This window comes from Neofelis nebulosa, chromosome 4 (genome assembly GCF_028018385.1).
Source record: "Neofelis nebulosa isolate mNeoNeb1 chromosome 4, mNeoNeb1.pri, whole genome shotgun sequence".
Lineage (NCBI taxonomy): Eukaryota > Metazoa > Chordata > Mammalia > Carnivora > Felidae > Neofelis > Neofelis nebulosa.
Window position 1 is genome coordinate 163,996,900 of NC_080785.1, and position 21,470 is coordinate 164,018,369.

The window sequence follows — 21,470 nt, forward strand, 5'->3', positions numbered from 1 at the left end:
GGCCTCTGAGAACTGGCTCTGCAGCGGGAGGGTGGGGCATGTGCCCTGGCTGGAAGCCCAGCTGCCCCACCTCCCACATCAGCCAATCTGGGGGCGGGGGGGGGGGGGGGGGGGTGCCGGGCCCAAGGCCAGGGCACTACCCAGCTGGCAGTCCCCATAGGCACCTGGGCAGCGGGAAGGGTGGGCAGGAAAGAGGCTCAGACCGTGTGTACAAACATAGATTCTATTGGGGGAGGAGGGGTGCGGGAGGAGGGATGAGGGGTGCAGGGCTGGGGTCAGTCCTCCTTCAGGCTCCCGAACACGGCAGCCGGCACACTCTGCTGCTCCAACCGCACCTCTGGGAAAGGAGGGAGGCCACGGTCATTCCGGGAGGGGGGGGGGCCCCACCCGTGCCTCCGCGAAAACACCCTGCCCACCTGGCTGGCCCCCTACCGTTGGGTTCCAGATCCATCTCATCCTCGTCCTCGTCCCCCCCTAGCTCGATCTCCTCCGGGTTGGCTTGCTGGGCCAGCTCGGCCAGCTCCTCCCGGGATGCGTCGCTCCTGGGGATGGGCAGGGGTGAGGGAGGGGGCAGGCAGGGATGAGGGAGGGAGGCAGGGACGGGGCAGGCAGGGGTGAGGGAAGGAGGGACGGGGCAGGCAGGGGTGAGGGAGGGAGGGGGCAGGCGGGGGGGGAGGGACAGGGCAGGCAGGGGTGAGGGAGGGAGGGGGCAGGCAGGGGTGAGGGAGGGAGGGGGCAGGCAGGGGGAGGGGGGAGGGAGGGACGGGGCAGGCAGGGGTGAGGGAGGGAGGGGGCAGGCGGGGGGGGAGGGACGGGGCAGGCAGGGGTGAGGGAGGGAGGGGGCAGGCAGGGGGGAGGGAGGGAGGGAGGGGGCAGGCAGGGGGGAGGGAGGGAGGGAGGGGGCAGGCGGGGGGGAGGGACGGGGCAGGCAGGGGTGAGGGAGGGAGGGGGCAGGTGGGGCGGGGAGGGAGGGGGCAGGCGGGGCGGGGAGGGACGGGGCAGGCAGGGGTGAGGGAGGGAGGGAGGGGGCAGGCGGGGGGGGGAGGGACGGGGCAGGCAGGGGTGAGGGAGGGAGGGAGAGGGCAGGCGAGGGAGGGAGAGGGCAGGCGAGGGAGGGAGAGGGCAGGCGGGGGAGGGAGGGAGGGGGCAGGCGGGGGGGAGGGAGGGAGGGAGGGAGGGACAGGGCAGGCCGGTGAGGGAGAGGACGGAGGGAAGGACGGAGGGACGAGGCAGGCAGGGGTGAGGGAGGGGGCAGGCAGGGGGAGGGGGGAGGGAGGGGGCAGGCAGGGGGGGGAGGGAGGGGGCAGGCAGGAGGGAGGGAGGGGGCAGGCGGGGGGAGGGGGGAGGGAGGGAGAGAGGGGGGCAGGCGGGGGGAGGGGGGGAGGGAGGGAGAGAGGGGGGCAGGCGGGGGGAGGGGGGAGGGAGAGAGAGAGGGGGCAGGCAGGGGGAGGGGGGAGGGGGGAGGGGGGAGGGGGGAGGGAGGGAGGGGGCAGGCGGTGGGGGGGGAGGCAGGGTGATGCGTGCCCCTCGGCCTCCCCGCCACCCTTGCCCCCGCACCTCACAAACAGGATCTGGCTCTGGGCCCGCGGGGGCTGGTCCCGCTCGGCCTCGGCCGCCAGCTGCTCTGCCCGCTGCTCTAGCAGCTTCATGTCGTCCATGCCGCTCTGCCCGGGGGCGAGGTCGGACACTGGTGGGGGAGCGTGGGGGTCACACACCAGTGTGCCCGGGCCACACCCGCGCCGGCCCCCGCCACAGCCCACAGGCTGCTCTGCTCCTTACCAGGCGCCCCACCCCCGTCCGTCCAAGGGACCCAGCCCTCGAGGAGTTCCCAGGCTCGGCAGGGGGTGGGGAGGTGGACGCTCAACGCTCTCAGACCAGGAGGTCAAGGGCGGGCAGAGAGCAGGGGCCGGGCCCTTACGGCGGGTGCCCACAGCTGCTCACCAGTGCCCGTGGCGCTGCCCGACACCTTGAGCATCTGCGAGGCCATGAAGTTGACCTGAGTGTTGTACGTGGCCTGCACGCTGCGGCGGATCCGCAGCATCTCCCGGATGGTGTCCTCGTTGCCGTGCCGGACCTCGAAGTCCTTCCACGTCTGCCAGAAAGCCCCGGTGGTCTGCGCGGGGTGGGGCGCAGGGGCGTGAGCGGCTGGCTCGGCTGCAGCCTCCGTCACTGCCCGCCTGCCCGCCCGGGCCCACGCCCTACCCGGGGGTCACAGATCTGGGAGCAGAAGCTGTAGATGGCCCGCGCCCGGTCGATCTCGCCGAGCTTGCACTCCATGTCCGCGAACCGCAGGCACATCTCCCGGGCGTGTTCGTCCGACAGCACCTGGGTGGCGGTGGCAAGGAGGGGGCAGGGCATGAGCGGGCTCCCGTACCCCGGGCCCTCCGGAAGGCTCCCGGAGGTCCCATGCGTGGGGGCGCGCTCAGAGCCTCTGGCCACCCCCGTTCCCCGCCCGGCACCTCGATGGCCTTCTGGTAGATGCCGCGGGTGTGGGTGACCCCGTAGATCTCGGCCGCACGCTTGATGTAGATGTTGAACATGTCGTACTGCTGGGCGGGCTCCACGGCCCGGGTGGCGCGCTCGTACACTGCCATGGCGTGCCGGGCCAGGCCCCACTCTTCCTCCAGCTGGGCGTACAGCAGGTACAGTGCTGAGACACGAGGCGGGGGGGGGGGGGGGGGGGGGGTCAGAGGCTGGTGCCCGGCCCCAGACAACCCCTCCCCTGCCCGGCCTGGCCGCCTCACTCTTCGCGTATTTGGGAGGGCAGCCGTCCAGCGCCTGTTCGAAGAGGTCCCGCGCCCGCTCCAGCTTGCGGCCCCCGTAGCGGGCAATGAATTTGGTCAGGTAGGTGCTCCAGATGTCAGACACGTTGGGCCACTTGAACAGCGAGATGCCACGCTCGTACGCCTGCCCCGAGAGAGGGTGTCGTGTGTGGGAACCCAGGGCAGGAACACGTGGCGTCCAGCCTGCCAGGAGAGTCCCCACGTCTCCCTCGGGCTGGTCATGGCGGCCCCTTCCCCGTCCACCCTGCCCCACGATCACGGCGCGGTCAAGGGGGCCTGTACGCCTCCCTCAACGGACCAGGACTAGGACCTACCAAGTCACCGGTAGGTAACCTTATGGGTGGGGGAGTCGGGGGGGGGTCCTCAGTTCTGTGGACACTGGAGCCCATGGCCCTGGGAAGAGGTTCCCATGCCCAGGCCAGGGGCAGGGCCAGTGTCACTCAGGCTGGAGGTGGCACACGTGTATGTCATCTGGATACGTGCGGTCTCCGCCTAGAACCGAAACCTCTCAACAGAGAGGTAGGGCCTCCCAACACGTGCACGTGCAGGACCTCACGTACCTACAAGCTGTCACACGAGCAGAGCAGGGACAGCCCGCACACACCCGCAGCCCAGAAACAAGACTCGGTGCCTGTTAAGAGGTGAATTGTGTCCCCCAAATTCCCGTTGAAGCCACAACCCCAGGACCTCAGAATGTAACTGGACTTAGAAACCAGGCCTTTAAAGAGGAAATGAAGGGGAGTTGTTACAGTGGGCCCTCATCCGAGATGACTGGAGTCCCTGTGGGATTAAGACACATACACACACTGGTGGGAAGACAGCCGCCGACTAGCCAAGGACAGAGGCCTTGGGAGAGACCAGCCCCGCCAGTACCACCCCAGGACGAGGACAGTACGTCTCTGCTGTCTGAGTTCCCTGCTCTGCGACACCTTGTTAGGGCCACCGGAGCACACGGACACAGCGGCCGGGGCCCCGGGACAGGAGACCCCGCTGTCCGGGACCTCCAGATCAGCCCCCCTCACCTTGAAGCTCTCCTCGAAGTACTTGTGCTCCTCCAAGAACATGGCGTAGTTGATGACAATCTGGGGCGTGGCGATACGCAGATCCAGGATGCGGTCGTAGACGGCCTTGGTGGACTGCGGGGCAGCAGCAGGTCAGGGCACGTCCGGGGCAGAGACTGCGGCCCTGCCCCCGGCTCCACGCCGCCACGGGCCCTCGGCCCCCCGACTCACCTGGAAGGTGCCCAGGCTCTCCTCCAGGTCGGCGAGCATCGACCACACCTTCAGGGACTTGTACACGCGGTTCTGCACGGGCTCCGAGCCGTCGAAGTACTCGGCTCGGCGGGCAGGCAGCGCGGTGGCCTTCTGGAGGGAGCAGGCAGCAGGGCGGGGGCTTGGGGACAGCCGGACACGGCCACACAGCACACCACGCCCCCGCCCTAACATGGGCTCGCGTTTACCCGCAGCAGCCGCAAAGCCTGGTCGTAGTTCTCGTGCCGGAGCTCCAGCTCGCCACACTCACACCACACGCTGGCCAGGTCGTCCACCTGCTTGAAGCTCACCTTGGTGGCCTTCTCCAGGATGATGCGGGCCTGCAGGGGTGGGCAGAGGACAGGTTGGGACCCTGCCTCTCTGCCCCCCCCCCCCGCGAGAGTGTCTGTGCCTCCTGGGTCCTCTGGCCAAGCACACGCCTCTACTCACACACGCGCAAACCCACACACGCAGGGCACTCACGTCGTCCAGCTGCCCGTTGTCCTCGTAAAACTTGGCAAACGCAACCCACAGTGTGTGGGGCTTGCCTGTAGCCTTGAAAGGGTCCACCGTCTGCACGGCCTCCGTGTACGTGTTGATGATCTGGGTGGGAAGGACGGAGTCAGGCTGGACGGTGGGGGCCCGGCAGGCAGGGGAAGGGCGGTGGGGCGGGGCCGTCACACACCTCCCGGGGGCGGCCCTGGTGCAGGGCCACACGCTTGTGCCACTCGTGCACGTGGTGTGGGTTCTGGCGCAGCAAGACACTGTTGAGGAGCAGGGGCCGCCGGCCGATGAGCTGCTCGAAGCGGGCCAGGCGCAGTTCCAGGTCCACGTCATCTGCGCTCGAGATGGGGGCGGGGCCTCAGCACAGCGGCCCCGCCCCCACCTCTGCACCACCAGGGCCCGCCGACGACTGTCCGGGGCCTGGCGGACTCACTCCACTGGCCACTGCGGCCAGAGATGCAGAGCTAGTCCCGGCTACTCACCAAAGTTCCACCCACACCCGCCTCCCTCTGTCGTGCAGACGCACCTCCCCTGTCGCTGTCCCTTGGGGCTCTCAGAGCCCTGCCGGCCGGCCCAGCCCTCTCCCCTCACCGGCCCAGGCCTGCCTCACCTTCCTCCTCCCGCCCCAGTTCTGAGGCCGTCTCCATCTTGGCTGCGATCATGCTCTCCTCAAACTGCGCGTAGCTGTCGAACACCTGGGTGAAGTCGCGCACGGTCATCACAGTCCGGATGGCCTCCTCGTACACGTCTCGAGCCTGTGGGCACGGGCGGGGTAAAAGGAAAGTGCTGGCTGGGGGGACGCGAGGGCCTGCCCGCGTGGACGCAGGGGACCTGGCTGCACTGCCCGGAGCACCAACACCCAGCAGAGCCACACCCTCCCCCTGCCCTCCCAGAGTGCAGGGCCCCAGCTCCTCCCCAGTAAACGGTGACGGTCCCCGTGCAGAGTGACTATGAAGCTTGAGGGAGACACGTGTGAGGTGGCCGACGCCCAGTTAAGACTCGAGAGGTGACCGACCCCGACGCCCCCACCGGTCCCCACTGCGGGGACCCCGGACTTGGCCATGGAGGGCCCCACCCCACTTCTGAAGCTCATTTCTCCCGGTCACTCCCGCGCCTAAGCTTGGGCCCCATCCCTCTACCCCTGTTCCTGGCCAGTCATGCTCCACTGTCCGCCCCCCACCCCGGCCGGTGGCTCCACCCGCCTCCTGACGGGTCCCCTGCTGCCAGCCTCAGCCTGTGGTGGCCTGAAGGGCTTCTGTGAAGCGTGCAGCCGGTCCTGCCTCCGTCCTGCTCACGCCTGGCAGGCGGCGCCCCTCAGCAGGGCACGGCCAACCCCTCAGCCCGCAGGGCGCTCTCTCCCCTAGCCCATCAGCAGCCCCTTCTCTGCTCCAGCTCCACTCGCCTCCTCTTTCACGAGGTCCCAACGACCCCAGCCAGCAACTCTGGGGACCCGTCCGCCCCACGCAACCCCCTACTCCACTGCCTGACAAGCAAGCTAACGTGGACACTGACGAGAACACGGACACCTCGGGAGCGACCGCTGTGTCAGGCACCCGCGTGGCACCCGCCCCCCTCCCCTCGTCGCCTCCCGTGCCTGTGCACCTTCTCGAAGTGGCCGCTGCGGATGTAGTAGTCAGCCAGCGAGCACCAGAGCTTGCCCAGCTGGTCGGTGAAGCGGGTGAGGCCCCCGCGGATGATGGCGTCCACATTGAGTGACTGCACCTTGTCTGGGTTCTGGGAGATGAGGTCACAGAGCTCGTGCCACAGCTGCGGACACAGGAGGAGGAGTCTCAGCCCTGTGCCCCATGGGGGGGGGGGGGGTGCAAGCCTTCCTGCCAACCCCACCCCCCCACAGGCCCACCTGGTAGTTGGACTTGCCAGCCTTGGACACAAAGCGCTCGTCGTTCACCACGGTGGCCAGGCGCTGTGCAGCTTCATCCAGCCGGTCACTGGACTTGAGGTACTCGATGTACTCCTCTGCACTCTCGGGGCTCAGCTGGGCAGCGGGCGGCCCCACCAGCAGTCAGCGGGGCCGCAGAGCCACCCCGCCGTCCCCCCCCGCTCCCACTCGGCAGCTCCGGGTCAGCCACGCACCGCTGCCCTGTCCCGGCGCCAGCCCTGCCGACCCAGCCTTAGCCACACGTGTCCCACCCGGGCCCCACCAGCCCGGCCTCAGCCCCATGGGGGCAGCCTTGACCGGTGGTCCAGCCGAGGCCCCGCCAATCCGGTCTGGGCCCCTCTGGTGCAGCCCCAGCCCTGATCGGTCTGGCTTAGACAACAAAGGCACAGCCGGCACGGTCCGGGCCCGGCCTTTACCCCAAGTCCCCCAGCCAGACAGCGCCATGCCGAGTTTCACAACGTACAACAGCTGTTAGAAGCGCGAGGGGACGGCACCCCCCCCCCCCATGCTGTTTCTGCCTGGAAACATTCCCACAGCCGTTCGTCTCCCGCTCCCTGCCCTCCCATGGTTGTGGTTTTACTGGTTTAAAAGATGTGACCAGGAGGGGCGCCTGAGTGGCTCAGTCGGTTGAGCGTCCGACTTCGGCTCAGAGTCTGTGAGTTTGAGCCCCACGTCGGGCTCTGTGCTGACAGCTCAGAGCCTGGAGCCTGCTTCAGATTCTGTGGCTCCCCCTCTCTCTGCCCCTCCCCTGCTCACGCTCTGTCTCTGTCTCAAAAATAAATAAAAAACCATTAAAAGAAATTTTGGGCGCCTGGGTGGCTTAGTCGGTTGAGCATCCAACTTCAGCCTAGGTCATGATCTTGCAATTTGTGAGTTTGAGCCCCACATCGGAGCCTGGAGCCTGCTTCGGACTCTGTGTCCTCCCTCTCTCTTTGCCCCTCCCCTGCTCATGCTGTGTCTCTGTCTCAAAAATAAATAAAAACATTTAAAAAAATTAAAAATAATAAAGAAGCAGAAGGGGGGGATGCTTGGGTGGCTCAGTCAGTTGAGCATCCGACTTCCACTCAGGTCATGATCTCATGGTTCAGTTCCTGAGTTCGAGCCTCGCGTCGGGCTCTGGGCTTACAGCTCGGAGCCCGGAGCCCGCTTTGGATACCGTGTCCCCCTCTGTCTGCCCCTCTGCTGCTTGTGCTCTGTCTCTCGCATTGTCTCAGAAATAAACGTGAAAAAAAAAATTTTTAAAGATGTGACCAGGAGACGTGGTCAGCTCGTGGGCACCTGTCTATCCAGTTAGATCAAAAGCTCTGTGCAGGCAGGGACTGTCTTTGTCACACGCTGTCCCAGCACTTGTCTCAATACAAGACATGCAGCAGGTGCTGGCAAATTATTTGGAGGGAAAACAAATCGCCAACGAGAGCCTTTCCCCGCTTCCCGTCTGTCGGGTGACACGCCTCGAGGGGCTAGTGTCCCAGTAAGCTGGCGCTGGGAACCTCCTGAAGCGGCAGCTCGGTCCCGCCCCACCCCCACAGGCGTACCTTGAGGAAGCGCCGGTAGCCCCGCACGGCCGTCTCAGGTAGTGGGTGTGAGCGCAGGAAGCGCAGGTACAGGGGCCAGATGCGAGAGTGCTGCGTGATGGGCAGTGCCCGGAGAGCACGGTCGAAAGTGCGGCGGGTGTGTGTGATTCGGCCCTGGTCCATCAGGAACTGGCAATAGTCTAGCCACAGCCGTGGCATCTGGAGGCGTGGGGGACGGGCAGGGTCTGAACCGCTGGCGCCACGGCTCGACCACAGAGACGGCACGTGTCCTATGGCCAAAAATGCAGCAAGACCCGGGACCCTGTCCTCTAGGGCTAATCTAGCTCAACCTCGGGCACACCGAGGCGACAGGACTCCAATCCCCCGGTCCCCGTCCACTTGCACCTCCCCCTCAGCCCTCGCCCGGCCTCTGCCCCCCGCTCCCACCTTGTGCATGAACACAAAGGCCCTCTCGTGGCAGTTGTTGACATCTTCGTAGGCCGGGTCGGTCACGCAGCGATGCTTCACCTGTGCCCGGCGCGCCTTCAGGTATCGGTACCAGAGTTTGTAGCTGGGAAACGCGGGAGGGGCAGACAACGACCGGTCAGCCTCACACACCCCCGGAACCCTCTGCCCTGCACTGGGAAGTGACTGCAGGGCAAAGGGGCCTGGGGAAGGACGGCAAGTCTCAGCACTGGGGGGCACGGGCCAGGACACCAGGGAAGGTGTGCTGAGCTGTCAGGGGACGTACACTTAGTGCCCGAATGATAGCCATCACCTGGGACCTACTGGCCAGTTCCGTTACGGCAAGATTAGGTGGGGTGGGGTGGGGTGGGGTGGGGGCCGGGCAGGGCGGCTGGGACCGTTCCCACCTGCAGGGCAGCAGCTTCAGGGCCCGCTCGTACAGCTGATTGAGCCTCGGCTTCGGGGCACCCTGCTTGAACTCAATGTAGCGGAGCCAGCATTTGACGGAGAACTGGTTCCGCATGATTTCCTCCTCATAGGGGAGATCCTCTTCCTCCTGTGGGAGCCAGGGAACGGGGAAAAGAGAGACCTGAGCTCAGAGCCAGGGTACCAGACAGCCACATGCCAGGACTCAGGTTTGGATTTCACTCCTCGAAATCTTACTGCCCACAGTCTGACCCGGGTCATCAGACTCCTCAACCACAGGGTTCCGGGCCAGACTTGAGACTGTCATCCAGACACCACTCTTTTGGCCCTCCCAGTCAAGCCACCTACTCTCTGGCCCAGGTCACCAGATTTCTCAGACTGCCCGTCCACTGCCAGGTCTCTCTGGACCTGGACGCCAAGCTTTAACTCCGCACAACATGCCTCTTCCTAAACACCAGGCCTTCAGCATCCCAGGCTCCCACTATCCAGAACTACTCAGCTGTCCCAGAACTCAGAAAGTGAACACGGACACCTTATTTGACGTGAAATCAGGAAGCCCTGAAGGGGGCACTCCCATGCCTACCATCTCTTTGTCAATTGCAGACACCCCCCCCGCCCCCCGCAGGAAGAAGGGCACCTTGCCTTCCCAACAGAAAGAAGCTTACTTTACTACCCCAGCAAGATTTTCTCCTTGCGCGGCAACAGCCCAGCCAATGAGAAACTGCCACAACTCAGCCAATGAGAAGCCATCACCACCCTGAACTATCACTTTCACCTAACAGATTTTCCTTCAAACCGGCCCCTCCTAGTTTACTCCTTTTTCTCTACAAAGCGACGTTACTTGGGCACCCAGGTGGCTCCGTTAAGCGTCCAACTTCGGCTCAGGTCATGATCTCACGGTTTGTAAGCTGGAATGCTGCATCAGGCTCCGTGCTGACAGCAAAGAGCCTGCTTGGGATTCTTTTCCTCACTTTGCCCCTTCGGCACGTGCACGTGCTCTCTCAAAATAAACAAGTTTTAAAATAAAATAAAGTGATGCTCCTCTCCTTTGTTCTCCAGACTTGCCTTCGGTTTTGCCATAGCTTGCATATCCTGAATTAAAATTCCTCTGCCGTTCCTAAATAAACCCACTCTGCTTATAAAATCACTGGCAGTTTTATTTTCCAAGTCGACAGAAGCTAGACCTTTACATCAGAAGGAGAGGTATGGACCAAATCCCAAGCCTCCCCAGTACGAAACACCAAACACCTGCGAAGATGCTAGGCCTCTATAGACACACCTCACACACACTGCTGGTTCAGCCCCAGGCCACCACAATAAACATCACAATACAGCAAGTCAAATGAATTTTCTGGTTTCCCGACACACGTAAAAGTTATGCTTACACTGCAGTCTATTAAATTTGCATTGGCATTATGTCTAAAAAGTGTTATAACTTGATTAAAAGATACTTCCTTGCAAAAAAAGTGCTAACCACTACTTGAGGTTTCAATGAGTTGTAATCTTTTTTGCTGGTGGAGGGTCTTGCCTCAAGGGTGATGGCTGCTGACTGATCAGGGTGGTGGCTGCTGAAGGTTGGGGTGGCTGTGGCAATTTCTTAAAACAAAATAAAGCCTGCCACATCAACTGAATCCTGCCGCCACGAACAACTTCTCTGTAGTATGTGACTCGGTTTTTGACAGCACTTGAAAAAAATTGTTTTTATGTTTATTTCTGAGAGTGAGAGAGACAGAGCACAAGCGGGGGAGGGGCAGAGGGAGAGGGAGACACAGAATCCGAAGCAGGCTCCAGGCTCCGAGCTGTCAGCACAGAGCCCGACGCGGGGCTCGAACTCAGAACTGAACTGCGAGATCATGACCTGAACCGAGGTCGGGCGCCCAACGGAGCCACCCAGGTGCCCCATCAGTTTGACAGCATTTTACCTACAGCAGGCCTTCTTTCCAAATTGGAATCCTCTCCAACCCTGCTGCTGCTTTGTCAACTGTGTGTCATATTCCCTCTCTGTCTTCTCCGCACTGGGAGCAGCTCTCTGGCCACAGCCCCTCATCCTCTGAAAATGTCCGCCTGTGCAAAGTTCGTCTCCACCCCCTCCTTGGTCAGGAGCACCTGTCAGCTGTTGAGCTGTCTGCAGTGGCATTAAAACCCCCAGAGACACTGATAGATGAGAGCCTCAGCAGCTGGGCAGCCCCACGTCCCCTAACCTCACTTATTCCTAGCCGCAGTTTCCAAACCAGTGTTGCTTCAAGGGACATCGACAGAGCAGCCAAGTTCATTGGGACTAGGGCTGCCACAGTTGGGGTGGCTGGCTCTGGGGCTGGAATTGGGACTGTGTCTGGGAGCCTCATCACTGGTTATGCCAGGAAGCCCTCTCTGAAGCAACAGCTCTTCTCCTCCACCATTCTGGGCTTTGCCCTCCCAGAAGCCACGAGGCTCTTCTGCCTGATGGCGGCCTTTTGTATCCTCATTGCCATGTAAAGGAGCCATCTCCACCTCCCATAAGTTTTTCTCCTGTGTTTCGTCTGCCCTGTGTGTTCCTTTTCCTATACTTCCCCAGGCAGCCTGGGGAAAGTGGTTGGCTCAGGGTTTGACAGAGGAAAGACAAATAAATACTGTACTAACAAGAACAAAATAGTTTATGTCACATTCTAGAAGCTCTGTTGCCATTTCAACAATCTTCACAGCATCATAACCAGTAGATTCCATCTTGAGAAACCCCTTTTTTTTGCTCATCCATAAGAAGCAACTCCTGGCTGGGATGCCTGGGTGGCTCAGTCCGTTGGGCGTCTGACTTCGGCTCAGGTCATGATCTCCCAGTCTGTGAGTTCAAGCCCCGCGCTGGGCTCTGTGCTGACAGCTCAGAGCCTGGATCCTGCTTCGGATTCTGTGTCTCCCTCTCTCTCTGCCCCTCCCCTGCTCACACACTGTTTTTCTCTGTCTCTGAAAAATAAATAAACATTAAGAAAAAAAAAAAAAGCAACTCCTCATCCTCATTTTATAATGAGATTGCAGCAATTCAGTCCTATTTTCAGATTCCACTTCTAATTCTGGTTCTCTTGCTGTTTCCATGTTTCCACCACATCTGTAGTTACTTCCTCCAGTGAAGTCTTGAACCCCTCAAAGTCATACAGGAGAGCTGGAATCAACTTCTTCCAAGATCTTGTTAATGCTGTTATCCTTACCTCTTCTCATGAATCAGAATGTTCTTAATGGCATTTAGAGTGGTGAATCTTTTCCAGGAGGTTTTTAATTTGCTTTTCCCAGATCTATCAAAGTAATTACTATCTAGAACTGTAACCTTATGAAACGTATTTCTTGGAGTGCCTGGGTGGCTCAGTCGGTTGAGCGTCCAACTTCGGCTCAGGTCATGATCTCACAGCTTGTGAGTTCAAGCCCCACGTCGGGCTCTGTGCTGACAGCTCAGAGCCTGGAGCCTGCTTCGGATTCTGTGTCTCCCTCTCTCTCTGCCCCCAACCCACTCACATTCTGTCTGTGTCTCTCTCAAAAATAAATAAACGTTAAAAAAAATTTTTTTAATGAAACATATTTTTTTTATGTTTTTTAAAAATTTATCTATTATTGAGAGACAGAGACACACAGAGCATGAGCAGGGAAGGGGCAGAGAGAGGGGGAGACACAGAATCCGAAGCAGACTCCAGGCTCTGAGCTGTCAGCACAGAGCCCGACGTGGGGCTTGAACTCACAAGCTGTGAGATCGTGACCTGAGCTGAAGTCGGATGCTTAACTGACTGAGCCACCCAGGCACCCCGAAACGTATTTCTTAAATAATAAGACTTGAAATGGTAGGGGCACCTGGATGACTCAGTGGGTTAAGCGTCTGATTTCAACCCGGGTCATGATCTTACAGCTCATGGGTTCGAGCCCTGCATCAGGCTCTGTGCTGACAGCTCAAGAGACTGGAGCCTGCTTCGGATTCTGTGTTTCCCTCTCTCTCTGTCCTTCCCCTGCTCATGCTGTCTCCCTCTCAAAAATACATAAACATTAGGCAAAAATTGTTTTTAAAAAATTGAAATTACCCTCTGATACATGGCCTACAGAAAGGATGTTATGTTAGCAGGCGTGAAAACAACATTAATCTCATTGTACATCTCCATCAGAGCTCTTGGGTGACCAGGTGCATCATCATGGAGCAGCAACATTTTGAAAGAAATCTTTTTTATGAGCAATAGGCCTCAACACTGGGTTTAAAATATCTAGTAAAGTGTTCTAAACAGACATACCATCATCCAAGCTTTGTTGTTCCACTTACATAGCACGAAGCGGATTTAGCTTAATTCTTTTCAATTTTTTTAACGTTTATTTATTATTGAGAGACAGACAAAGAGCATGAGCAGGGGAGGGGCAGAGAGAGGGGGAGACACAGAATCCGAAGCAGGCTCCACGCTCTGAGTTGTCAGCACAGAGCCCGATGCAGAGCTCGAACTCACGAACTGTGAGATCATGACCTGAGCCGAAGTTGGTCGCCTAACCAACTGAGCCACCCAGGCGCCCCTGATTTAGCTTAATTCTTAAGGGCCCTAGGCTTTTCAGAATGGTAAAGGAGCACTGGCTTCCACTTCAAGCCACCAGCCGCATTAGCCGGACAACAGAGTCAGCCTGTGCTTTGAAATGCTAAAGCCAGGCAGTGACTCCTCCTCTCCAGCAATGAAAGTCCTAGAAGGTCTCTTCTCCCAACAGAAGGCTTTCCCATTTCTATTAAAAGTCTGTTCGGTCTGTGCCGTCACTTCATTAACTATCTTAATGAGATCTTGCGATCGACTTGCCACAAATGGCTACATCAGCACTCGCTCCTTCATTTGCACTTGTGTTATGGAGACAGCTTCTTTCCAAAAACCTCAAGAGCCAACCTCTGTTAGCTTCCAAGTTGTGTTCTTCAGCTTCCTTACTTCTCTCAGCCTTCGCAGAACCGAAGGGTTAGGCTTTGGCTGAATGAGACTTTGGCTTAAGGGAATGCTGTGGCTGGTGTGATCTTCTATCTAGACCACTGAAACTTTCTTTGTAACAGCAAAGGGCTGTTTCGCTTTTTTTTTTTTTTTTTAATCATTCATGTGTCTGTCACTTCTAATCTTCTCCAAGAACTTTTCGTTTACATTCACAATTTGGCTATTGGTGCCAAAGGCCTAGCTTTCAGCCCCTCTCAGCTTGCAACGTGCCTTCCTCATTAAGCTTAATCATTTCTAGCTTCTGATTTCAGGTGAGAGGGGTGACTCTTCCATTCACTTAAACACTTAGAGGCCACTGTAAGCTTAGTAATTTCAAAGTGGTTATGTCTGAGGGAGTAGGGCGGCCCAAGGAATAGCCTATGAAGCCATCCCAACACACACAACAATTATTAACTTCCCAGTTTTACATGGGTGTGGCTCTTGACGCCCCAAGAGTCATGAAAAAGTATGAAATACTGTGAGATTACCAAAACGTGACACAGAGACATGATGTGAGCAAATGCTGTCGGAAAATGGTGCCAACACACTTACTTCATGTAGTGTTGCCACAAACCTTCAATTTGTGTTTAAGAAAGAAAGAAAAGAAGAAAAAACCCCACAGTAGCTACAAAGTGCAATGAAAGGTCATATGTCTGTGCTCCAGATACCAAGTCTTGGGACTCTTCAGAATCCCAATGGCCACTGCCTGACCACAGTTGACTCCACAGTTCTCCTAATCCAGACAACAAACCTTCGTTCCACAAACTACAACGCTCAGGACTTGACCTCGGCCGTTACTCCGAGCACCAAGACTTTACCACAGAAACCAGAACCCCGGCCTGATCACTATGCCTTAACTCCAGACTCCGGACTTCTACAAGATTTCGCCATGCGATTCCCCTCCCCCACTCCCGCGCACTCCTATTTCCACCAAAGGTCCGGTCGCCAGGCCCTGAACCTCGACTGCAACTCTTAACTCAGACCACTTGGACTCCACTGCCAGACTTTTACTCCTGGCCACCCTGGTCCGTAGGTCCTGCCCTCCTCAGAGCTTTGGCCCAGACACCCCAGGCGGCCAGGCCCCGAACCCCTGAAGTATCTAATTCCAGGTTCTCCCACGCTGGCCACCCCCGGCCCCGCCGCGGACTCACGAAAACAAGGTCCGGCCGCTCCGGCCGGGAGAGACGCGCCATCACCACCATTTTCCTGGCTCTCCAGACACGGGCAGAAGTCGCGTTATAATGACGTCTCCCGCTTAAGGCCCGCCCTCCAGGGCCAGACCAATTTCCTATTGGTTGAACCTTTTCCGATCGAGCGGACGACGTTTGTTGACTTTCGCGTGGACGGCTCCAGGGACCGGAAGCAGAGAAGAGGCTCCCGAAGATGACGTCATCTTGAAAACTCCTCGACCAATCAGCTTCAGTAGTGGAGCCCGCGAACGCCCAATGAGCTGCTGTCTTGCTGGAGGGTTGACCTTGGGCGGAAGCGGCTTTGTAGCCTAGGAGAAGCGAGATGGGGGTGAAGCTGGAGGTGTTTCGGGTCAGTGATCTTTGGAGCGGCTGGGCGGCTGGGTTCTTCCCGGATCTGACGAGGAGGCTCTGAAAAGCGGGGATTCCAAGAGAGAGGGAAATCTGAGGAGACAGCTTCTGAGTTTTGAGAGGGGTCTTTAGGGTCGGAAGCCTAGAGGACGGGGCGCCGGGTTAGGGGGCTCTGGGAGGGTTGGTGGGAGGAAGGACCTCTGAGAGGAGTGATCTGAGGCAGAGGTTCCAAGAAGGAAGTCTCCAGACACTTGGGAAGCTCATGGGGCTCTGGGTGGCATGTGTGTTTCTGATAAGGAGACGCCTATGTTTAGAGAAATAGATCAAATGTAAATAGTGAGGCCTCCTGGGTTTGGAGGTGTTTCAGAGATCCGACGAACGGGTGGGTAATGAGGCCTCGGGCAGATGCTTTTGATTGTAGTACGAGCTTTTGTATTCTGAGTCGGGTGCGTGTGCGTGTGCGTGTATGTGTCTTTCTCTGAGAAGGAGTCTCCCAGACTCGGAGGGGGCTTTGAGGTCCCTTAATTATTATTATTATTATTATTATTATTATTATTAGGGGCCTAGGCTTTTAGGTGTGAGGCTTCTGTACCCTTGGTGGGAGTTCTTGGGTCCTTGGGGGTCCCGAGGAGGCACTCCTGGCTCTGCGGGAGGATGGTCCTCCAGGCTCTGAGCAGCCTGTGCACACTGCGGAAGGGGTTTAATCCCTGGCTCTGTTCATTTACCCCCTGCCCTTCTAGATGACACTCTACCTCACCTTCCCTGTGGCTATGTTCTGGATTGCCAATCAGGCCGAGTGGTTTGAGGATTATGTCATACAGCGCAAGGTGGGCATAGAGGAGAATATTCACGGGCTCATTCCAGGGGGTGGGGAGAGCGTGGGGCACCAACCTGCTGGGGAGCCATGTTTGCCTTCTACCAACCGACCCTGCCCTGGGTGGGGGGTCTCCGGAAGCTCCTGGCTCCTGCTTCCAGCTGTTACTTTGTCCCCACAGAGGGAGCTGTGGCCACCTGAGAAGGAGGACCAGGTAAGTAACATACTCTTCTGCCTCCTGAAGGGATGGGGGTGCCTGGGTCCCTGTGACCATAATGGGTTTGAGTGAAAATTTTACCCCCAGTCATGAAGAAGGAGAATTGAGAGCAGAGGGACGTATGGTTTCCTTAGTGCCCTCTTCCTGGATGAAACCGATCCCACAACTACAACTACAACCCTGGTTGTAGTTGGCACAGGGCTTCCAGTGTAGATGATGAACTCTGAAGCTGTGGCCTAGGGGAGTAGGGGGCAGGCTGGGTGGTGGGATCAGGGTCCAGGCCCCTGAGGTGTGTGCCCTCTTCACCCTTCCTTCCCGTTCCACCCCCAGCGCCAAGAGCTAGAAGAATTCAAAGAGAGGATACGGAAGCAGCGGGAGGAGAAACTCCTTCGTGCCGCCCAGCAGAGCTCCTGAGTCCTAGCCCCTCCACCCACGAAATAACACACACGCGGTTCCTTGTTTCTCGTGGAAGTGTTTTATTGTCTGCTTTTAGGGGCCAAGTAGGGCCCAGGACGTGTCAGGCCCTCAGGGGGCTTGGGTCTGGGGCTGGGGGCTGCTGTTCCGACGGAAGCTGAGAGCAGTCGGATCTTGAGGGGTGAGGAGGGGTTGGGGGCTGAGCGTCCCAGCTCGTTTCTGCATTCCGTCCTGCGGATGAAGAGGGGTCAGCGAGAGGGAGGAACTTTTCAAGTTTACTTACTTATTTTACAGGAAAGACAGACAGTGCAAGTTGGGGAGGGCAGAGAAGAGGGGTCAGGGAGAGAGGGAATCCCAAGCAGGTTCCACACTGTCTGCGCAGAGGCCGATTCGGGGCACAAACCCATGAACCGCAAGATGATGACCAGAGCCAAAATCAAGAGTCAGATGCCTAACCGACTGAGCCGCCTAGGCGCCCCGTTTTTTAACTTTTAAAAAAAGTGTACATGTGTGCATGCCAGCGAAGGGGGGGCAGAGGGAGAGGGAGAATCTTAATCAGGCTCCCACGCCCAGCGCAGAGCCCAACGGGCTCGATCTCATCACTGTGAGATCATGACCTGAGCTGAAGTCAAGAGTCGGGGGCTTATGGAGGCTCTGAAAAGGGGGGATCCCAAGAGTGAGGGAAATGACCGGCTAAGCATCCGACCTTGGCTCGGGTCATCTCCCAGTTCGTGAGTCACAGCCCCACACTGGGCTCTGTGCCAACAGCTCAGAGTCTGGAGCCTGCTTGGGATTCTGTGTGTCTCTCTCTCTGCCCCTCCCCCGCTCGTGTTCTGTCTCTCTCCAAAATAAATAAACATTAAAAAAAAATAGTGAGTCGAGGACTTAAACGACTGAACCACCCAGGCACCCCCATCTCCCAGCCTCTGGGCACCTTAGTTACTCAACACTCAGGGTGGTATTTGGGGTTTTGATCAGAACCCAGGCTACTGTGATTTTGTGTGTCATAGACACACAGGAGTGTATGGATGCGTGTGTCCTTGGTATGAGCGCCTGTGCCCTCTTCCTTGGAGGGAACTTCCCCAGGGAGGGGGGCTGTTCATTGTCCTCTCGGACACCCTGAGACATGGCGGCAGGAGTCATGAGTTCCAGCCATGGCTCTGACATTAATGTGCCCCCGGCCTGACCTTGGGCCCCTCCCAGCCCCATCAGGGAGAGCCTTTGTCATCCCACCTGGAGCTGGGTATTGGATTGACCAGGGTCCTGTGACTGGCAGGGACACAGGGTGGCACTCTTACCAGGCACTCATCCCTAGGGCGCAAGTCATGGGTAGGTGAGGGTGAGGCCCCATTTCCTCCTGGCTGGGGGGTGGGAGGCAGGGTCTCGGCTCAGCCCCAGCAGGAGGTCACCTACCTTGGGTCCTATGGGCTGGAAGCCAGGCAGGGTGCTGACTGTTACACGCTGGTCATCCATACGGCGGCCCTGGGTACTGGCCAGCATGTCCATGAGACTGTCCATCTCGGGTGCAGGGCCACTCTCTGTGTTAAGCAGAGGCATGTGGGGATGAACGTATGCACAGACTGCAGGGGATGCGGCCCAGCTGAAGCCCCCAACCTGCCTCTTCACCCCCACTCGTGCTCTCTAGGAAACACGCTCGTCTCTCCCCCCCCCCCCCCCCCGCCCCATCCCTTGCCCTGGGTTCCCAGGTGCTGTTGCAGATTCTTGCCCACGGGCCCCCTGGATGGCCACTTCCCCGTACTCCTACGGCCTGCCCTGTTCCTGCCCCGCCAGACATCACACCGCTCCCATGCACCCCCTGCCAGCTCTCACGGCTCTCGGAGGCCGGGCCCGGCCCCGCCTGCAGTGAGCACCGCTGCTCCTCCATCCGGTCGCCCTGCACGTGGGTCAGCAGGTTGAAGAAGCCCTCCTGGTCTGGAGAGCCAGCCTGGGGGACAGACACGCTCAGTCCAGCCGGCCTCTCAGCTGGGAACCCCTCCCCTCCCCTCCCCGGCTCTCACCATGGTCCTGCCGACGTGCTGCTCTGCAGAGCTGCTCAGAATGAGACCTGAGCCTCCTTCCCGAGCCCGGCCCCCGCCCCAGGGGCCCGGCCAGCGGGGCCACTTCACGTGGTGCCGCCTCAAGGGAGAGGCTGCGGGTGCCAGCATCCTGACGTCCTAAATTGGGGCCTGACGGCAGGGGAGCCTGGGGGCTGGGACGTGGGCCAGGGAAACATACGAGGGGCTGCCCCCAAATCTGCATCTCCCACCTCACAGGGGTCGGCACTGAGAGCCCCGACCCCTGCCCTGGGGCTGAACTAGGCACGTGGACCCTCGTGCCCACCAGCACTTCCTCGGACCGTGGCAACTGGGTCAGGGGTCTCAGGAGACCTGCCTGCTAATTAGGTGCCCTACAAACTAATTAGTCTTGTCATTCACAGGCCCTTGAGTTGGGGGTGTGTGGGGGTGTGCTTACCTTGACGCAGGGGCCCGAGCTCCCGTCCACCTTCTCTTCCTGGTCCATCACGGTCCCCGCTCCCCTCCCCCGGGTTTCCCTCTCTGCTGGCCTCTAACCCGGCCCTGTGCCAGAGAAGGCTTTTTAAAAGATTGTGACGTGGGGAGAGCGGATACCCAGCCCCAAATCCCCAGCTCACGCCCCATCTGCTCCCACCCAGGCTTAAGCCCCATAAAGATGATCCAGATCATTGTTTTTGCAAAAGGATGCCGGTGCTGCTGTGGGGGTAGGAGGCAGGGGGACCCGGGTTTGGACCTCGCCCAGCAGGATTCACTGGGCCGCAGGGACTCTCAGGTGGGGCTCAACAGCAAGCCAGAGCAGCGTCCCCATGGTGGGGAGCGGGGGCTGGCTGGCCCCATCGGGAGAGCACGGGCCACCAGGGCGGCTCGGGCAGGATGTGGAGCCCCCCCAGTGGGAAGCAGTGAAGGATGGCATCAGCCTGCTGGAGGGGCAGTTGTCATCTGCAGGTGCTGGGGGAAGAAGCTGGACCCCAGGACCACTGAGGTGCCGCCAGGCAGACTGGCTCCTTCTGTGTCTCCGGGCCACGCCTCCTGGTCACTGGCCCTGGGTCCGACTGCCCACCACAGGCCCTGAGACAAGAAGGTCTGGGATTTCCTGTCCGGTCGCCAGTGTCAGGTTGAGCTGTCTCCTGTGATCTGTCATCTCAGTGCCTGGGGACCGGAGGCAAGGAGGAAAGTCCCTGTCCCCTCCCCCAAGCAGCTATGGCTTTCTTTCAGTGCCCTGGGAGAGGATGCCACTGGGAGGGTATCCCTGGCACCCCATCCCCTCCCCAAGATGTCTTTCTGGAAACCAGTTAAGATTTCTTCTTGGAATAAATGGGCCACACCGTGCCTACACCTCCCTAAGCATGAAGCTTGGTCCTCCTCCCCAGGCAGCGACCCCCCCCCCCCAGGGCCCACGTCTACACTGCCTCCACAGCCCCAAGTCCTTGATGCCAACAGGATGCCCTGCTCCTCCGCGGATGTACTGGTCTCCTGGAGCCGCCTTGACAAAGTCACAAACTGGATGGCCGAGAGCAACAGACATTGTTGTACAGCCTGAAGTTGAGGTCTGAAACCTGTGTGTGTGTGTGTGTGTGTGTGTGTGTGTGTGTGTGTGTGTCCTTCCTTTCCTCTCCCCGGGTTCTGGTGGTCGCAGGCAGCCCTTGGTGTTCCCGGGCTGGGAGCTGCAGGACTTCAAAGTCTGCCTCTGTCATCACACGACATTCCTCTGTGTCCTTGTCTGCACAAGGCCGTCATAAGACAGGACACCAGTCACATTGCATAAAGGCCCACCCCTACTGCAGTGTGGCCTCCTCTTAACTAATTGCATGCGCAACGACTCCATTTCCAAATAAGGTCACAATCTGAGGAACTAGAGGTTAGGGCTTCAACCTTTTTTGGTGGCAGAGGGTGGACAGGATGCCATGCAGCCCATAGACAGCCGAGCACCCTGGTCACTCTCACAGTGTATAGCAGGGGGTGGTAGGCCCTACAGACTTTCACCCCCAGGGGACAGGCTGAGAGGCTGGGGTGGGGGGTCTCCCGGTCTCCCAACAACTCCCTTTGCCCCTGCAATCCATCCTTCCCCTCCGGAGCTGCAGGGACGCCCTCCTTCCCCTGCTCAGAACTCAACCTCGGCCTCCATTGTCCTCAGGAGACAATTCAAACACCTCCGAGTAATGGAATGTTCTAAAATCGGGGGTGGGTGCGCATCTCTGCGTCTGCTACAAGGCATTGAATTGTCCGGTCTCAGTGAGTGACGTGTGTGGTAGGTGAATGATCGCTCAATAAAGCTTTGAAGGAAAGAAAAAGAGAACAGGGAAGGGAGGAACAGAGGGAGGAAAAAATGAAAGAAAGCCCCAAAGCCCCACGTAGAGTAACCAGCCATTCCGGTTTGCCCGAGACCGTCCCAGTTTTAGGGCTGGAAGTCCTGTGTCCGGGGAACCTCTCAATCCCAGGCAAATCGGACTGGCTTAGTCCTATCTTGTCCCACGACAAGTGACAAGTCGAGCCCTCTGCAGTCCCTCCAAGCTCACCTCCCTCCCTCTGCCCCTCGAGACACACCCCCTGCTTCTCTCTGCCTGGACCGCTGCAGAGCTGCTTCGTTCAGGTTAAATCTAAAGGCCACACTGTCAGGGTACCCCTCTGGTGGAGAGTTATTTTCTCTCGCCCTTCCATTCAACTTTAAGCGC

The 21,470-nt window shown here is 59.1% G+C and overlaps 3 protein-coding genes and 1 pseudogene across 6 annotated transcripts; 2 read left to right on the forward strand and 2 right to left on the reverse strand.

The window, feature by feature from the left end:
- Window positions 1–209: 209 nt before the first annotated feature.
- Window positions 210–15,040, reverse strand: XAB2 (XPA binding protein 2). Its single transcript, XM_058728129.1, has 19 exons — window positions 14,934–15,040; window positions 8,824–8,972; window positions 8,399–8,522; window positions 7,973–8,170; window positions 6,399–6,533; window positions 6,140–6,304; window positions 5,148–5,292; window positions 4,719–4,870; window positions 4,517–4,636; window positions 4,243–4,374; window positions 4,016–4,147; window positions 3,806–3,919; window positions 2,745–2,907; window positions 2,460–2,650; window positions 2,203–2,325; window positions 1,942–2,113; window positions 1,558–1,687; window positions 433–542; window positions 210–337 (listed from the first exon to the last, which is right to left on the reverse strand). Exons 1-19 carry the CDS (start codon window positions 14,982–14,984, stop codon window positions 276–278), a joined length of 2,568 nt encoding a protein of 855 aa, XP_058584112.1. The 5' UTR covers window positions 14,985–15,040; the 3' UTR covers window positions 210–275.
- On the forward strand, window positions 10,845–11,317 carry LOC131510689 (ATP synthase F(0) complex subunit C2, mitochondrial-like; annotated as a pseudogene).
- Window positions 15,041–15,197: 157 nt separating the features above from the next.
- Window positions 15,198–16,812, forward strand: LOC131510688 (protein PET100 homolog, mitochondrial). Its single transcript, XM_058728135.1, has 4 exons — window positions 15,198–15,321; window positions 16,061–16,147; window positions 16,316–16,348; window positions 16,682–16,812. The coding sequence occupies exons 1-4, from the start codon at window positions 15,295–15,297 to the stop codon at window positions 16,763–16,765; spliced, it is 231 nt and encodes a 76-aa protein (XP_058584118.1). The 5' UTR covers window positions 15,198–15,294; the 3' UTR covers window positions 16,766–16,812.
- On the reverse strand, window positions 16,804–20,353 carry PCP2 (Purkinje cell protein 2). Of its 4 annotated transcripts, XM_058728130.1 has the most exons (6): window positions 20,265–20,347; window positions 19,238–19,341; window positions 18,784–18,806; window positions 18,596–18,710; window positions 18,179–18,303; window positions 16,804–16,996 (listed from the first exon to the last, which is right to left on the reverse strand). In XM_058728130.1, the coding sequence occupies exons 1-6, from the start codon at window positions 20,321–20,323 to the stop codon at window positions 16,877–16,879; spliced, it is 546 nt and encodes a 181-aa protein (XP_058584113.1). In that variant the 5' UTR covers window positions 20,324–20,347; the 3' UTR covers window positions 16,804–16,876. The 4 variants fall into 4 exon arrangements, with proteins under 4 accessions (XP_058584113.1, XP_058584116.1, XP_058584117.1 ...); XM_058728133.1 differs by lacking the exon at window positions 18,784–18,806 and having other exon boundaries at window positions 20,265–20,353; XM_058728134.1 differs by lacking the exons at window positions 18,784–18,806; window positions 20,265–20,347 and having other exon boundaries at window positions 18,596–18,659; window positions 19,238–20,081.
- Between the last annotated feature and the right edge of the window lie 1,117 nt (window positions 20,354–21,470).

Bases quoted from the DNA above. Each gene is read 5' to 3' on its own strand.
- XAB2 (XM_058728129.1), bottom strand. From the start codon at position 14,984: ATGGTGGTGATGGCGCGTCTCTCCCGGCCGGAGCGGCCGGACCTTGTT. The intron at 8,171-8,398 runs GTGGGAGCGGGG...CCACGCCTCCAG, and splicing joins CCTTTGTGTTCATGCACAAG to ATGCCACGGCTGTGGCTAGA. The intron at 4,637-4,718 runs GTGTGTGACGGC...CTTCCCACCCAG, and splicing joins ACCAGGGCCGCCCCCGGGAG to ATCATCAACACGTACACGGA.
- PCP2 (XM_058728130.1), bottom strand. From the start codon at position 20,323: ATGTCTGTTGCTCTCGGCCATCCAGTTTGTGACTTTGTCAAGGCGGCT. The intron at 18,304-18,595 runs GTGAGAGCTGGC...TGCTTAACACAG, and splicing joins GGGCCCGGCCTCCGAGAGCC to AGAGTGGCCCTGCACCCGAG. The intron at 16,997-18,178 runs GTAGGTGACCTC...CTTCATCCGCAG, and splicing joins TCCAGCCCATAGGACCCAAG to GACGGAATGCAGAAACGAGC.
- LOC131510688 (XM_058728135.1), top strand. From the start codon at position 15,295: ATGGGGGTGAAGCTGGAGGTGTTTCGG. The intron at 15,322-16,060 runs GTCAGTGATCTT...CTGCCCTTCTAG, and splicing joins TGAAGCTGGAGGTGTTTCGG to ATGACACTCTACCTCACCTT. The intron at 16,349-16,681 runs GTAAGTAACATA...TTCCACCCCCAG, and splicing joins CACCTGAGAAGGAGGACCAG to CGCCAAGAGCTAGAAGAATT.